This window comes from Scomber scombrus, chromosome 5, assembly GCF_963691925.1.
Source record: "Scomber scombrus chromosome 5, fScoSco1.1, whole genome shotgun sequence".
NCBI lineage: Eukaryota > Metazoa > Chordata > Actinopteri > Scombriformes > Scombridae > Scomber > Scomber scombrus.
Window position 1 is genome coordinate 23,836,749 of NC_084974.1, and position 17,364 is coordinate 23,854,112.

The following is a 17,364-nucleotide window of genomic DNA, read 5'->3' on the forward strand; positions in this document are numbered from 1 at the left end:
TTTTTTTTTTACGCTCAGATTTTGTGACTCAGAAAAAAGAGAATACAGACAAGTCAGAAGAAAGAGAGGAGGGAAAAACCAGAGAGGCAGTGAGCTGAAGCTGAGAGTTAATACATCTGCGTATCAAGATTAAACCCTCATAAACTACTACGCCATGCTGTGTGTTTGTGTGTGTGTGCATGTGTGTGTGCGTGTGTATGCGTGTGTGTGTGTGTGTCTCATGGTACTTTCAGGGACCCTTCTCAGACTAAACACTAGTTAACAGAGTATGGTTTGTCCAACTGGGGACAAAAGCTTCATTCTCAATTGGTAAAAAGCTGATTATTGTGGTCAGTGGTTAACATTAGGGTTAGGCAAGTAGTGGTTATGGTTATGGTGTGTGTGTGTGTGTGTGTGTGTGTGTGTGTGTGTGTGTGTGTGTGTGTGTGTGTGTGTGTGTGTGTGTGTGTGTGTGTGTGTGTGTGTGCGTGCGTGTGTGCGTGCGTGCGTGCATGTGTGTGTGTGTGTGTGTGTGTGTGCGCCTGCTGTCATGGTTGTCAAAAGCCTCGTTTGTTAAATGAGACATTGTTGTCATGTCTCCATACTTAGGTGACCTCAACACCCTGTTAGCTTACTCGTCTATGCAACACGTACACACACACACACACACACACACACACACACACACACACACACACTCACAGATATACAAAATGATTTATATACTTTGTTTGATGAAGCATTTGCACCCATCATCCTCTCTGTAAGTCTGCTGAGAACAACAGGGTGGCAACACTCGCTATCGTGGATTGATTGAGAAACACAGACTTCACTCGCAGCATTTACATCTTTCTGTTCTTTTGTCTCCTCTTTTCCGTTGTGAATGTTGCCGCTCAGCATGACAAACAATGAAAAATGAGCACATGAGGTTTGAGGCAACGTAGGTGAGCAGGGGGAGGGGTCTTTACTGAATCGGTGTCAATCAGCACTCAAATCACACTGTTGTAAGGGTCGTTTGTCTCATAGAGTTATAATAAGCACCGGGACTTAAAGGATATCGGTTTTCATTGCTTTGATGTGGCTGACCAGATCTGATTTGAAACACATGTTGGGTTCAAACAAATCATTTGGCCTTTTATTAAACGTCAGATATAGTTTTGTTTCATGACTACAGATCCAAAAAAACTTAAAGCCTTCCTTATGTGGTAGCGCAAGATGTGCCGGTATCAAATTGTTGTGGTTATCTGTGGCCAATAACATCATGATAAATGTTATTATTGTGATAATTTTCCATTTTTTTCTGAAATACTATTATATGGTAAACTTACTTCATATCTTAAGCGCCTTGGATTTAATCAAACTGAACAAACTGCACAGTAAAATGTACATTTCAGTCCTGCACCCTGCAAATTAACTACCTCAAACACTTAAAACACCACCAATAAAAATAAGTTGCTTTATTTAAAGTTGAAGCACAGCTGACTCTCTTTCTGTTAGATTCTTTGCATGCTCTGATTCGTATTTGGTGCTAAATGTTGTGAAATAAACCAAAAAAATCCATCACACCGTTGATCACTTGTACCACACCAACCACAGCTGCATTTCAGGAGGCTAATGTTAGCGTAGCAGGACGTGGCCACAGCAGCTTGAGCTTTACAGACAGTTCCTGCGGTCCTGCTGTGTCTCTGTTTGCCTCGTTAAAAAAACACTTTCTAGAGATTTATCCAAATAAAACTGCTAATAAATACACGAGAGCCGCAGCATGTTCCTCTGAAAATGGCAATAATCATGGTTAATGACGGTAATGGAAATGGTTGGTGGTAATATAACCATCAGACTGTTTCTTTTATTGTAATAACAGTATACCAGCACATCCCTAACAGCAGCAGCTTTATGTTTGATTGTTTAATCCTGTTTTCCTTTCTGTAAGTGAATCCTCTATTTATTCTTTCCTACCCAGTCTTTGTTGGAGAAGACTGGGTTGCACATAATATATTAGCATGTATAATAATAAACATGCATTGAATGAAAATAAATGATAAGTAGTGTGATTTTAACCATTAAATGTTGTCCTCCTGGGTCAATTTTGACTGGTTTGACTGTTAATAAAGCATAAAATATTAAATCATCACTCAGTTCTGTGTTAGACCTTTATAGCCAATTTCACTCCAACTTTACACTTTTTTGGGGGGGAAATTATGGTGAATAAGCCTCATTTAAATGAAATTATACCTAATTGTTTTGTTTTTAAAAGCAGAAATTATGAATTATTTTAAGTAAATTTGTTGATGGATAAATTGCTCTATGTCAAAGTCTAGTCAAGATACTGTTTTTTAAATTATTTCAAATATTTGCATGGCAGCACATAATCACACCTGTTGTCTTCCCGGGGTCAAAAAACTTGACCCGGTCTGGTTCGACTGTTTATAAGTACAAATTATTATTGTGAAAGTGATGATTGTACCTGCAAAGAAAGTAGTATGGGACCATCCATGTGATTTTTAAGAATTTTTTTCATCTAAACAATCAATCTGACCCAAGAACAACAGGAGGGTTTAAAATAGACATTCCTACAGTGAAAGTTTATTAAGACAAGAGTGAGAGCTGCCTCTGCATACTGGAGGGAGGTTGTTGTAGTTAGAGGGAGAAGATAACTTTAAGGGCACAGATGTATACAAGGAATTCAACTTTTAATCATAGGTGATGATGATGATGATGATGATGATGATGATGATGATGATGATGATGATGATGATGATGCTGATGCTGATGCTGATGCTGCTGCTGCTGCTGCTGGCTGGGATCAGAGCTGTATTTTCAATTTTAATTTGTTTATATAAAAGGTTGATCCTGACTCCTCCAAAGTAATTTTTGACATTTATACACACTGAAAACATTGTAAACCCAACAAAATGCCAGTTAAACCTCCAAATGTGTGGGCTGCAATTATCTTAATGTTGTTTGAGGCTTTTCCAACAGAAATGTCATTTGTCTCTATTTGTTATAAACACAGCAAAAAGCTTAAAGATAGTTTACTCAAAGTATTAACTGTTAGTGTTTTTGACTTTTTTTGGCCCCCATAAATCTCCAAACACTCAAATCCTGAACTTGCTCCAAGTTGTCCCTAAATAAAATCGCCCCCACTCTGCTGTTGCTCACATTGATTCAGACTTATCTGCTAAGCCAGCATCTTCCCATCCCTGCTCCTTCACACTGTTTTTCATGAGTGTATTCATGAACAGGAGATTGGCTTTCACCTTTGACCCTTCGCCCAGCAGCTGCAGCAACAGGACGTACTAGTCAGCAGCTGGATGGATGCCAAAGCCCTCCTCTCTCTCTCTCTCTCTCTCTCTCTCTCTCTCTCTCTCTCTCTCTCTCTCTCTCTCTCTCTCTCTCTCTCTCTCTCTCTCTCTCTCTCTCTCTCTCTCCCCCTCTTTCTCTCTCTCTCTCTCTCTCTCTCTCTCTCTCTCTCTCTCTCTCTCTCTCTCTCTCTCTCTCTCTCTCTCTCTCTCTCTCTCTCCTGTCCTCTCTGGAAAAGTTTCTTCCCAATAGATATGGAGCTGTTTCAGGAGAAAAAAAATAAAAGATGAAAAAAAAATGGAGGAAAAGAAACTTAAACCAGAGCAGCTGAGAGGGGGAAAAAAAAACATGAAAGAGCCGTCACTGTAGGAGCGCCTGCCTGCATGCTGCCAACTGTCACATAATCTTCTTCTTTGTGGCAGCTCTGGAGAAAGGTACTGGGAGCAGAGAGGATTGTGGGTAGGTAGGAGGCGAGCCGAACCAACAATCGTCAGCAAAAAAAAAAAAAAAAAAGGGATGAAGATGATGATTTCAACATTAAAACGGCCTTCAGATTAAGAATGGATTGTGTGTGTTAGTGTGTGTGTGTTCGTTGGCGTGTATGTGTGTGCGTGTATGACCTTGCAAGAAGAGGTTCGGTTTATTGAACAGAGAGAATAGCAAGCAAAAAAAAAAAAAAAAAAAGAAGAAATGAAAGATTTAAATGGACAGGAAGACTGCAGCAGCCTGCATTATGAAATTCTAGGTGAGGTCTAAATCCTGTAAATATGCAAACATGAGATGGAAGGAGAGAAAAAAAACAGTATGGAAAGGAAAGAAAAGAGAGGAACGTGAAGAAAGAAGAAACAGACGGAGGAGTGGTGGAGGCAAATAGAGAACCTCATTAGCACAGAATCACTTGGATATAAAGATGGTAGATATGATCATTAGCGCCAGGAGGGGATCAGACATCGGCGTACGCCACTGTTTATCCTCCCACTTCTACACCAACACTGTGTGTGTGTGTGTGTGTGCCTGAGAGTGTTTTGAGCGCAGAGGATGAAAGGGTTCATGGGTAAAAAATATTTTTCAGCCCCCCCTCCTTCAGCTGCCTGTCACTTTTTTTCTTTTATCCCTCAGCTGTATTTTTCTACCCTCCGCCGCTCATCTTCTCACTGCTGAAAACAACCATACTGAAAATGTTGCCGCTCAAACAGAAAAAAAACCCAGGGTGTGCCAGGTTTTTTTTTTTTATATGCAAAATTTGTCTTTTGAATGAAATCTTGAGCGAGCGATAAACAAGATGGTGGATGTTATCATCAATACGTCAAGCAATCAGGTTACGTCTGCGGTTTGCAGCTCCCGCAGTGAGCCGTAAATGGACGTTAACACATCCATCATGATCTGTTTGCATATTGATATCCTCTGCCTGTTCCATCACTCGTTAGACCTGTCAATTAAAAAACAAAAAAAACAACGCAATATTGGCAAGGTTGTCAATGTTAGAGCAGACGTCATTATGCAGGTACGACTATTTATAGCCACCATTATCATTAATTCATTACAGGCCACGTTCCTGTAAACTATCCCTTATGCTGATATCTCAATCATCATTATTAAATGTGAGGAAGGTAATCAAGAGCTCGTATTAAAACAGAATGCAAAGTGCTTTGCTGAAAAGGATAAAATTAAATAAAATATGAAATATTATTTTACATACTGCTTATCCTCTAGAGCAGGGGTGTCAAAACCATCCTAACAAGTGGTAACCAATCTGGCCCACGTCTTGATAACTTGTATGATAATTGCTGAAAAGTAATTCAAGTTTTTCAATAAAAATGTGCCACTATTCTTGCTTATTTTCACTCGCCGTTCACAGTCGAAGCTTATGATCTTCCAACTTGAGATAATTTACTCGCAATGTGATTCAGATTTGAAGGACACATTTTTCCTCAGTGGGCTTGGGCACATTTTAGCAATATATCTTACCAGTGTAACTGTGGATGGTTTATTATAGTAAAGTTATGAATAGATATTATATATTATTTATAGGTTATTATGCAGTGGTTTTACTGGTCTGGCCCACTTGAGATCAAGTATGTGGCCTCTGAGCTAAAATTTGTTTGACACCCCTGCTCTAGACATTTGGCGAGAGGCGAATATACATTTAAAAAAGTAGAAATTAAAAAAGTACATTTAAAGATTAAAAACAGTCAATCTGAAATAAGATTAGGTGTATAATTACACATTTGATTGGCATTTTTAAAGATCTCATTGCAGACTGAAAAAAAAATAAAATCACACATGCTTTTAGGGTCAAGTGATGATATCATACTGTATTTGTTTTCATTTGTTTCCATATTAATGAATTACATTAGTTATTAAAGGTGTCGCTTTACAAATATTAAATATTGGTTTCCACATAACAGTTGAACATAGTCCGGATGTTTGTCATGTTATCATACACATCAGTATCAGAAGCACTCTTATCCATATGGTGAAAATTAGAGTGTTTTAGTATAAAAGATAAATTGAACAAAGAGCCAATCACGAGCGCTGTATAGAAAATAGTCATTGAGCCGCAGCAGTGTTCACACTTTGTTAGCACTCTGCTCTTCTCATTAATCTGCACAGGACAGCAGATTGTGGCAGCGCCTCTGATGGCAGCGGGACGTTAACAGACGTGTTGAAGGAGCCTCACTGTGTACATGCTTCACAGTAACAACCCACCAAATTATAAGAATATGAATGAACAAAAAGAAAGAAAAAAAATCACACCTGTTAATCCCACAGAGAGGCTCAAAGCAGTGAGAAGTGAATATGCAACTGCTGCAGGTTTGAAGTTGCTCATGTTATCGCCCCCCCACCCACCTCGCGCCCTGCCTCTCGCTAATTTCTCTATTTCTATGTAAATTCATCTGATGCCTCGCAGGAAAGCTGCAATGAGTGGAGAGAGGGAGAGAGCCATGGAATGCAGCGTGGCAGCAAGCCGCTGCATCAAGGCTGCAGCCGCCGCTGTGCAGATGTTGTTCGGCTTAAATCTGCAGCAAACAGATAGAGGGAGGGAGGGAGGAAGGGATGAAGGAGAGGGTGAGACAAGGGGGAAAGGTAATTGCAGTGGCCTTCGTGTATTTCCATTGTATGTTGAATTGATCCCTCGCTCTTTCTCTCTCTTTCTCTGTTTGGATTTTTCTTTTTCTCTTCCTTTCCTCTCATAATGTCTCTGCAGAGGAGAGAAAGAAAACAAAAAAAACAAGTAAAAGGTGCATCTCTACCTCTTGTCTCTCAGTTTGCTGAATCAATCACCCCCTCCCCTCCGCTCTCTGTCTCTTTCATTTTATCGTCCCTCTTTTCTTTATCAAGGCCAGGTCTTTCTTTTTTTTAAATCCTCTTCAGCTCTACCTCCTCCTGTTTTCTCCAGCCCACACTCTCTTCTATTCCTGCTCTCAATATGAATATTTGTCATTCAGGCAGACAGATAGCGGCGGTTACTTTTGTCTAGAGTTTGCTCTGCAGCGAGCGAGATCAGTGCGAAGAGGAGAAAGTGTGACACTCGTACACACACACTTTTATTTGTTTGGTGGCTAATCTGCAGCAGGAGTCAGTAATATCTCCTTGTTTGTGAAAGACAAAAAAACAACCCTTTTGTTTGCACTGAAGAGCAAAGAAGCAGATTTTGCTCTGACAGGTTGCTGCAGTTTCAGTGTTGACAGAGTCTCTCACCTTTCGGTGAAATGATGCTTTCATTTTGCATCGAGGTCAGTGCTGCTGCAGAGAGAGGAGCCATGCGTCACTCAATGCCTGTGTCAGTGAACCCTACATACACCAGGGTCATTTAGACCTGATCAGGTCTGTGTGGTCCTGATATTGACAGAATTATACAATTTTTAGGATTAGATATTTATGGTGGTGACCAATCTGAAGAAAGTAAGTGGTGTCTGATGAGATTTTGAAAAAAGCAAAATAACTAAGAGGTATCACGATTTGTGGATGTTTTAGACTTAATTCAGGTATTTAAAGATCCCTCATTGGAGAGCTGGATTAAATTAACATTTAAAAAGAAGAATAAGTCAATTAGTGTTTCATTCATTTATCAAAAATGAATTATTCTCAAATATGACTATTAACTTATTTGTATTACTGAACATCTTCAAATTTCAGACAGTTCATCAGATAAAAGCAAATAACTTGAAGACATCAACAATCATCAATGGCTTAACTGTAAAAAATGACAATGTCAGATTTATCAATATAAAAAGATATTTTTTTAAAAAGAAGAAGAATTAGTTACTGTTCTAATTGCATGGTGGTGTGAATTAAATATTGTATCAGAATCACTTTGGATTAATGGCCTATAAGTACTGAACTGTGAATCAAATCTCCTATAAAGTAATGTTAAAAAAAAAGGAACAAAAAAAGCTAAAGTGCCTCATGCTGATTTATTCACCAATAAGTCAATATTATGTCAAAGAAAATGGCATATATATTTTTAGTTGTATAATAACTGTAACACAATGTTTGAACATGGGAATAACATGAAATACTGTGTGCTGTGTTTGGACATGCTGAGTGTGTGTGTGTGTGTGTGTGTGTGTGTGTGTGTGTGTGTGTGTGTGTGTGTGTGTGTGTGTGTGTGTGTGTGTGTGTGTGTGTCATCGCCTCACTCTCTTTCACTACCCTTTGAATGCTGGAGCTGTGTTTCCATGGCAACACTGACCCCTGGGAGTCAATTTATTTTTTTTTCACAAAAGTAGCCTCTTTAGAATTCCTCCCTCTTTCTCTCTCTCTCTCTCTCTCCCTCTCCCTCTCTCTCTCTCTCTCTCTCTCTCTCTCTCTCTCTCTCTCTCTCTCTCTCTCTCTCTCTCTCATATCCATCCTTCCCTCCCACTCCATTTACCTCTCCCCACCTCTTCGTCTCCTGTTCGTATGACCAACTCACACTTTGTCTCTTCTCTTACATTATATACCAAGCAATTGAAAAAAAGAAAAGAAAAAAACACTCTCTTTAATTGTTGTGTTCAGGTGGTAGAGATGTTGTCATTGTGCAGCGTTTCATGTTATATGTCTGATCTCAGCTCTCTTTCTCCTTTAGGACATTATAACACTGATACACACACGCATATACACTACATCAGAAACTCTTTCCATCTTGCTCCCTCTGTATACCAACATCTCTTCTTTAGCTTTTTTTTTTGTCTCCTATCCTTCTCGAGGACACCTCTGAACAGCACTTCCCTTTCAGCACTGACCTTGCCTTTAAAGTCTACTTTCAAGCTGAATGATGTGTACGTTACGTGCACATAATTCTCCTCCATGTCCTTGTTGCACTGCAGATTTTTGAATTCAAAAGGCGTTTGTTGTCACACACATTTAACCGTAACATCACAGGTGTGACATTACCCTCTTTTGTCTCTCCCTCTGTTTAATATGTACACTGTAGAAAACATCTTTAACACTGACTTGTAAATCCTTCCAGAAAGGTTCAAAAACCCCTTTTAGTCTTTTGCTACTCCTTTTTTTTTATTTATCTGTAACATAAAATAAGATAATCCTTTATCAGTCCCACGATGAGGAAATTTATAGCATTACAGCAGCAAGGTGGATAATCAATGAAAAGAATAAATTACAATTAAACAAGCATTAATAAATAAAATGAAAATACTGTATTTAATATCAAACATTACAGTAACCTACAGTTAATGTCCATTCTTGATTATGGCCCCAAAAAACTTGAAATTTACAGTATTTTAGAATTTAGCTGATTTTTCAAAGCAATTTATTACTCTTCATTACTAACTGGATTTAATTGTTTATTTTGTTCACTTCTCTGTTGTATTTGTCTGTTTGAAATGATGCATAGGTGCAGCTAAAGTAGATTTTCTGTGATTATAATATGAGAATATACAGATCAAAAACATATGAACTTTGTTTCTCTTCTGTTCCTCCGATGCAGGCCAAGCTGATCGTCCCCAACAGCACAGCAGGGCTGATCATTGGTAAAGGCGGTGCTACAGTCAAGGCAGTGATGGAACAGTCCGGGGCGTGGGTTCAGCTATCCCAGAAGCCAGAGGGCATCAACCTGCAGGAGCGTGTCGTCACCATCAGTGGCGAGCCAGAGCAGAACCGCAAAGCTGTAGAGATCATTGTCCAGAAGATCCAGGAGGACCCTCAGAGCTCCTCTTGCCTCAACATCTCCTACTCCAACATCACAGGGCCCGTCGCTAACTCCAACCCCACCGGCTCCCCATACGCCAACTCCACAGAGGTCATGCCGGCCGCCGCAGCAGCCGCAGCGGCCACAGCATCCTCTCTGCTCGGCCAGGCCGGCCTGGCTGGAGTCGGAGCCTTCCCGACCACCATGTCCAGCCTGTCTGGCAACGACCTGCTCGCTATCACCTCCGCCCTCAACACTCTGGCCAGCTACGGCTACAACACCAACTCCCTGGGCCTGGGGCTGAACCCCGCCGCAGCCTCAGGAGTGCTAGCAGCTGTAGCAGCTAATGCTAACCCCGCAGCGGCTGCCGCAGCTAACTTATTAGCATCCTACGCCAGCGATGCATCCACCAGCGCAGGTCACCCAGCAGCCAGTCTTGGAGGCTTCTCCCTCGGATCCCTGGCTGCCGCTACGGGAGCCACCAACGGCTACTTAAGTGCTGCATCACCACTGGTGGCGTCATCACTACTGGCCACAGAGAAGCTAGCAGAAGGAGCAAAGGAAGTGGTTGAGATCGCCGTGCCAGAAAACCTAGTTGGAGCCATCTTGGGGAAAGGCGGGAAGACGCTAGTGGAGTACCAGGAGTTGACCGGCGCCAGGATCCAGATCTCCAAGAAAGGCGAGTTCATCCCGGGAACTCGGAACAGGAAGGTGACCATCACGGGTTCCCAGGCCGCCACGCAGGCCGCACAGTACCTGATCAGTCAGCGAATCACCTACGAGCAAGGGGTACGCGCCACCAACCCACAGAAGGTGGGCTAAACCTGACAGCCAATGAGAAACGAGGAGGAAAAGAGGGAAAAATAAGAGTGGGGGCTTGGGGGAGGAGTATGAAAAAAAAAAAAGTGAGAGTGAGAATGGAAAAAAAAGGAGAGGAGAGCAAGAATGTCGGAAGGAATCGTCCGCGCCGTTTTCTTCTGCGTGTTTTCAGTATTCTCTATTTTAAAAAAAAAAATGTTTTGACGCGAAGCAAAAATGTGCTGAGAAGACGAGGAGGGAGAGGAGCGAGTTATCACGCTGAAAAACCAAGAAAAAAATGTGTAAAATGTAAATAAGGTTTTATTACTTAACGTCTTGACCTTTTGGGATTTTTTATTCTTTTTGTTTTCTTGTTTGTTTTTTTCTGTTCGTTTTTTGTTTTGTTAGTAAATTAAGCTGTCTGTTTGTTTGTTTGTGTATTGTGTGGACAAAGCTGAATGCCATGTAGACAGGCCGTCTGCCTGAGAGGCTACAGGAAGTAAAGGGGGTGGGGGGGGTGGGGCGCGGCGAGCAGGAGGGAGGGAGGGAAGGGCATCGGCAAAGGGGGGAAGGGTTGGTGTTTACAGGGTACAACCCTCCAACCCCCAACCCCAAAACCCCCCCCCTTCATGAAAACAACCCTTACCCCTCCCTCCCCCTCCCTGCAGCCTATACCCATCACCCTCCCCATAGGGTTTTTTGTTTTTCTTACAGTTTTGATATGCCCCTCGCCACCCCCTCCTTTCCCCCTAAAAGTCCCCGCCTCACTACTTACCCCCTTGCCCTGCCCCCCTCCCTTTTACAAGGGTTTTATAATGAGCAAGACTGCAAACTTCAGCCTGGTGTGTGAGCGAAGAAATGTCCGCGACTCTCTCCAACACCTTTTATTATTCTGCTGCCGCCGATGACCTCACTCGTCTCCCCACTTTCTGGGTGAATAAGGAGAAGGAAGGGAGGGGTGAAGTGACATTGGAGAGGAGTGCAGGTTGGAGAGAATCAGCTGGGGCGTTTCTTGATTCACACCCCCTCCCCTCCTTATACCCCTTACCTCCCCCCAATCTTCTCGCCCTGTATACCCTGTGATGTATACCACAAGCAGTGCAGCGCCGCCGGGGGGTGTTCCGGCACGTAGCGCCTCCCCACTCCCACCCTCCACCCCACCCCACCCCTTCGTACGCGGCTCTTGTGTCTGAGATAGAATGCCGAGGTGCACGCTGATGACCTCACGTAGTGCGAAACCTAGAAACGACGAGAGTGATACTGTGCAAGCTGCGGCAAACACACGGGATCTGTGGCTTTTTTTTTTTTTTTTTTTTTGCAGTCTGCTGTGATAATTCTATTAATGATTATTGCCATGATTATTACAATAGGAATCATCACCATCGTCATTATTTATTATTAATGAGTTCACCCATAAAAAGCTCAGTTTGTTTTTTGTTTTTTTCTTCTTTTCTTCTTTTTTTAAAATCTGTGAATTCAGGTTGACATGAATGTAAATGAGACTATTTTTTTGATTTAATTCTTTTTTTTTTTATTTAAATGGATTGAAGATGAATAGTAATGTCACATAGTGTAATATATGTCTTATTTAAGTCCAGTAAGAAAGCCGTCCCAGGCATTAAGGTCATTAGAGTGAAGGATCCCCTTATATATCCAGTCAAAGATCAGGACAGGGAACATACACAGAAACACACACACACTGAATCAAAAACACTATGATGATGCCATATTTGGTGCTAGAAAAGGGAATTCACCATATCTAATGATGCAGACTGCAGTGAGACCTCGAGATTAGCAAGAAAACATCTCTGAACCACTCACACCACAGGCTGCAGTGTGCGGCGTCTTTTAGCAGCTATATTAACCTTAAATGCCTGGTTATCATGCTTGGCTATTCAGCTCATGCTCAAAAAACATCCCTGCTGTACTATATTGTAGTAAACGCCCTGTTACTGTTTACCTAAAAATTGTAACCAAGATGAATAATTGAATTGAAATTGCTGCTGCTGCTAAGCCTGTGGTCTTCTTTTACAAACCCTTTAGATGAGCGCGTACCACAGACTAGATGAAGCAATAGCACTTAGGACACACACTATACATACTACTGAGAAATGCAAACATTGAGCAAGAGGAAACACTGAAACATGACGGGAAGGGAACGTCGTTTGTCCAGGGTCCACTGCTGAATCTGCGTGCCTCGTTAGATTTGCTTTTTTTTTTTAAACAAAGGCAGCGTGCATATCAGTAACAAACAAAGGAGATAAACGGCCTCACTGATCTTTGCCCTTATCAAGCCACCGTCCGACTGCCGATGAGGATGATTGATTTTCACCATTACGTCCAGGGAGTTTGAGCTTGTTTCTGCCTCTGGCAAAACTGCATGTCTCCCGTGGCAACAGGTTTACTGCCCCATTGTAGACCCAGGAGGCTGCTGAAGATGCTGTTGTTTCTTTTGTTGTTAATTTTCATGTCTGTGTCGTGTTAAATATATTTTTCTTTTTTCTTTTTTTTTTACAAATCGGAGTACACTGAATTTTTTTTTTGTCTTAATGCACTGTGAAGCGAGGGAGCAGTTCTCTCTGCCTATGAGGTCAGGGATGTGTGCTGTAGACGGCAATTGCGATTGGACAGTTTTTGTATGGCAGGGAAAAAATAATAATTTACACATATATGAAATATATGTAGAATGCATATGAAGAACTTCAACAGAAATGCACGTCATATCTGAATACTGAAAGGAGGAAAAAGAGACTAGGTCGATGAAGAGGATCAATCAATTGAGGTCACGAGTTGAGATCAATTAGATTCTACTTACCATGTTGTCCTGGGAAAAGTGTTTTGTATAATTAAACGGCGGGATACTTGGAGGGGGGCGGGGGGTGTTAGATGTCCAGTATCCGATTAAAAGAGACTGGAACAAAATCCCAAATTCACTTTTTTCTATCGCAGCTGTGTCTTTTTCATAACCAGTTCAATTTGAAAATGTACTGTATATCCAAATGGGCGGATATTTGAGTCCCACAGGAGTTTTGAAGTGTGACGGAATGTCAAATGCCACAAAAAAAATGACGAGGGGGTGCATTTGATTTATTGATCTTAAACAAGCCTGGTTAGGGGAGGGAACTCCTCTTAAGATAAAAACAAAATTAATAAAACTTTTTTAAATTCTTTTGAAACCAATCCGACCCAAAAATCCTCCACTGTGCTATCGAATGTGTCACTGTCTGTTGGAGCGCCAGTGAGGGTTTATCTCCACAGCTTGGTAAGGAGGCTTCTTTACTCCCATCTAACACCATCCACACTCTCCTCACCCTCCCCCCCCCCCCCACCCGTTCCTCAGTCCCTCTAGTGCACTCCCATCCTGACACCCCTCCCCCCCTCCTTCTCTTCCTACCACATCGCTCCATGGGTGACTATGTCTGGTGTTACGATCGATGCATGTCTGCTGCTTGCCCTGACAAAAACACCACAGATTTGAGTCTCTCTTCTCTTTGCCTCTTTGGGGCATAGCTAAAGGCTCGGGGCGGGGGGTGCCCCCCCCGATGCACCGTCAACCGAAGGGTTCGTGCCATCTAGGAATGACCACACCTGCAGAGCAAGGAAGTCGTAGTTGAGGCTGGCAGGGCGCACAGTGCACTAACACGTTTAATCTGTGATTTGGATCAGTGCGCTTTAATTTAGGATGAAGAGGAAAACATGTTAATTTGGAATACCTTGCTGCACAAAAACATACACATATCGTGAGGGTGTATTTTGTCACTGAAAGGGGGTTTGACTGGATTTATCTTTGATATTTTTGTGGCAAAAACCTCATAGGTAGTGTGCTGTTGTTCCACTGTAGAACTGTACTGTGCTGTGTGCATTAAGTAACTGATTAAACCCATTTTATTCTCGTGTTTGTTGTGTCAGGTTTGAGCAGAGCAGGCAGGGTGACTGTTATAAATGATTGGTAGATGACTGGTATTAGCCTCTTAAATGTGAGGATTTGCTGCTTATCATCGTAAATTTAATATCTTTTTTTTGTTTTGGACCGTTAGTCGGACAAAACTAGCAATTTTGTGAGACTGTTCTGGGATTCTGTGGCATTTTTCCTGACATTTTATAGATGAAACAACTACTCGAACGATCAAAATCAAAAATGTAAAGATGAGGAAGATCAGACTTGCTTTTTATCTCAACGGAAAGCCAAAGGGTGCAGGTTCTTTACCATAACCTGATTAGGTTAAGCATATTTTCATCATTACTTTGGATGGAGCACAGTACCTTTACAGTGGATAATCTGCATCACAGTTCCTGATATAGGTGCTGGTTGATGTGATTATTATGGGACAGATTTCCTTTTCATCTCATCAGTTCAACCTTAGAATCTCAGATTTTTCTTATTTGTCTTTTTACACAGAGGCCGATCTCTTATCTTAAATGTTAGGAGATCAAGATAAAATGTGATGAGTACTGGAAGCAATACATGTAGTGGCATGTTGTCTTGTCGTGTCCTTTATTCTGTCTGCCATAGGAGCTTTTGGATTTACCTGTAGATGTTGAATAGGTTTACACGAGTAAAAAACATTTTTTAATTTGTGGAAAAATGCTGCTATTTAATCATAACTGATGTACTAAAAATACAAGGTTAAAACATATCGAATCTGTCCTTTAGCTGGAGAGGCTAGTGGTGAGTGGCAGTGTAATACACGCTCTGTTATAAGCTGACAATAAGTAAATAATAGTGTAATTCTAACCTGAACAAGTTAAACCTGTGCCAAAATAGGTCTTCACAGAGTGAAACTGTAAATGTGTTGATTTAAACCACATTAGATAAGAGCAGACATACTTTTATATTACAAAAATGTGAAAAGTGCCAAATGAACCATATTTATAATTTACATAGGAGGGGAGTAATCCCTGTGACAGTTTTTAAGAACTACGTAGACTAACAAAGGTCAAAGTACCTCAGTATAGCAGTTTGTTTAAGCCCTCTTCGTTCCTGCACAAGAGGAAGGAACCGCCATGTTAGCCAAGTGTTAGCTAGTCCTCTGGGAACTACACTTCCCAGAATGCAACAGCACTATGACTCTGGGGCTAGATGAATCAATATAGCTATAGATTAGCATAATGATGCTAAAAAAATGTGACTAGATAGCATTCTTAAATACAGCCTTTTATAGTTACGATGAAAATGTATTTTGTGGAAATAGATGTTATCTTTTTTGCACGTATATATTGCATGATATCAAAGTGAAGCGTGGACAAAAAAAGGAAAAAAATCAAAGAAACAAAAACGAAGTTACAAAAAAAAAATTAGACAAGTGTGTGTCGTTCATTTTCAGAAACAAATGTTTGCATGCCGATAAGGGTAGAGCATTTTGATATTGTTTTACACACGTTCAAATGTTCGTCGTTTTTCGATGCGTTGAGTCCTGGTCCACCGGCCACGGGTGAACAAAATGTTTGATTTTGACGTTACGACAGAATGAGTGTTTTGTCATCGAGTTGTCTAACCATCCTCAGAAGGATACGAACAAAAACTCTTGAACAAACCTAAGACTATTTTGCTACTTGCTGAGCAAGCTTGTACTAAACATGTATCAGTTGCTACTTAACTTTAGACAGTGAAAAAAAAACAACAGAATAACGTTTTCATTTCAAATGAAGACTGAGATTGTCCGTGAATGTTCTCACCTCTGCATAAGTTTGCATATCACTCCTCTGACCATTGACGTGCAGTAGAGGCTTACGTGTGTTTTTGTGTTTTTTGTACTCTAACATTACTAACCCTTGACACGCTATGTCGAGCTCTCAGTATAACTCTGTTGTCTGTCTTTTTACCCCCCCCCCCCCAGCTCTGAGCTATGGCTTGTCTTGTCGTTGATATGCACCTTATTGACCTCAAATATGACACGGGGAGCAAAAGAGAGATAGAGAGAGAAAGAGAGAAGGTCCCCTCACGCACACACACACACACACACACACACACACACACACACACACACACACACACACACACACACACAAGTCTGTCTGCAACACTCTCAGTCTCCCTGGGGTGCCTCTCTGCAGAATTTGGGACAGATTGTGTTTTCACTCCCTTAATATGCAATCCAAGGCTCTGATCTCTGGGAGAGAAACAACACTGAACATTGCCAGTGTGTTTTCAAAAGTGGTAATGTTTTGAATCCTGATCTTGCTCTTTCTCTCTCTCTCTCTCTCTCTCTCTCTCTCTCTCTCTCTCTCTCTCTCTCTCTCTCTCTCTCTCTATCTATCTCTCTCTCTCTCTCTCTCTCTCTCTCTCTCTCTCTCTCTCTCTCTATCTCTCTCTCTATTTTCCCAGTCCAGTTGAATTAGATGCTTTTTTATTGGCTTCAGTGTCACCAAAAAAAAATGCCAGAGTTCACCCACCTCTCTCTTTCTCTCTTTCTCTTATTACAACACCAGAGTATTATCAGTGTGTTTTGTATCCTGACAGATGTTGTCATGGGAAATGGCCTTGCTTCCTACAAAACTTCCCCAAAAACAGAACAAACAAAAAAAAATCTAAATTTCCACTACTGCTCGTAGCGACATGTTTTTGCACTAAACTCTCTGCTATTACTGTGCATGGCAGGCCGAGCTGAGGTGGGGGTCAGTGTGCGAGACTACTGTAGATGTGTAGCCTTACTGTAGGTGTTTATTCAGCAGTGTATTTAGATGTGCATGCTCCTCTCTCTCCCTTTCTCTTTCTCTCTTTCTGAGTTTGTCTGCTTTAGGTCAGCTTTGTGCTGTTGGTGTTTGTGTTGCGGCATAGTCGGCTAGCCATGTTTTCTTCTTTTTTCTTTTTTTGTGTGATGTTTAGAGGAATGCAAACTTAACTCTCACCTGCCCACCAGGTGAACCTCATTGCTTCTCAGTGGGTGTGTGGCTCTTCGACATAGTCCTCAGACCTTGTCTTCTGCCCCCCTCTCCTCCCTTCCACCGCCACCGCCACGCCCCACCCACCTCCACCAAACTCAACCCCCCACTCTCGCCCACACCCACCACTGACCCTCCCACTTCTTCAAAACACCCTCTATCTATCTAAGACATATTATGGGACCCCGCTCTTTTACTCCCCCCCCAAATCACACTCCTTCCTCCCTCCCCGCCCCCCAACTGGGGCCCCATCGAAACACCAGCAACTGTAG

At 41.7% G+C, this 17,364-nt stretch overlaps 1 protein-coding gene across 3 annotated transcripts in view; it reads left to right on the forward strand.

The window, feature by feature from the left end:
- Positions 1 to 10,234, forward strand: part of nova2 (NOVA alternative splicing regulator 2) — an 84,528-nt gene extending 74,294 nt beyond the window's left edge. For all 3 annotated transcript variants that reach the window (XM_062418667.1, XM_062418666.1, XM_062418668.1), the window contains one exon: positions 9,212 to 10,234. In XM_062418667.1, coding sequence (XP_062274651.1) covers positions 9,212 to 10,234 — 1,023 coding nt within the window. The remainder of the gene's footprint in view (positions 1 to 9,211) is intronic.
- Positions 10,235 to 17,364: the final 7,130 nt, after the last annotated feature.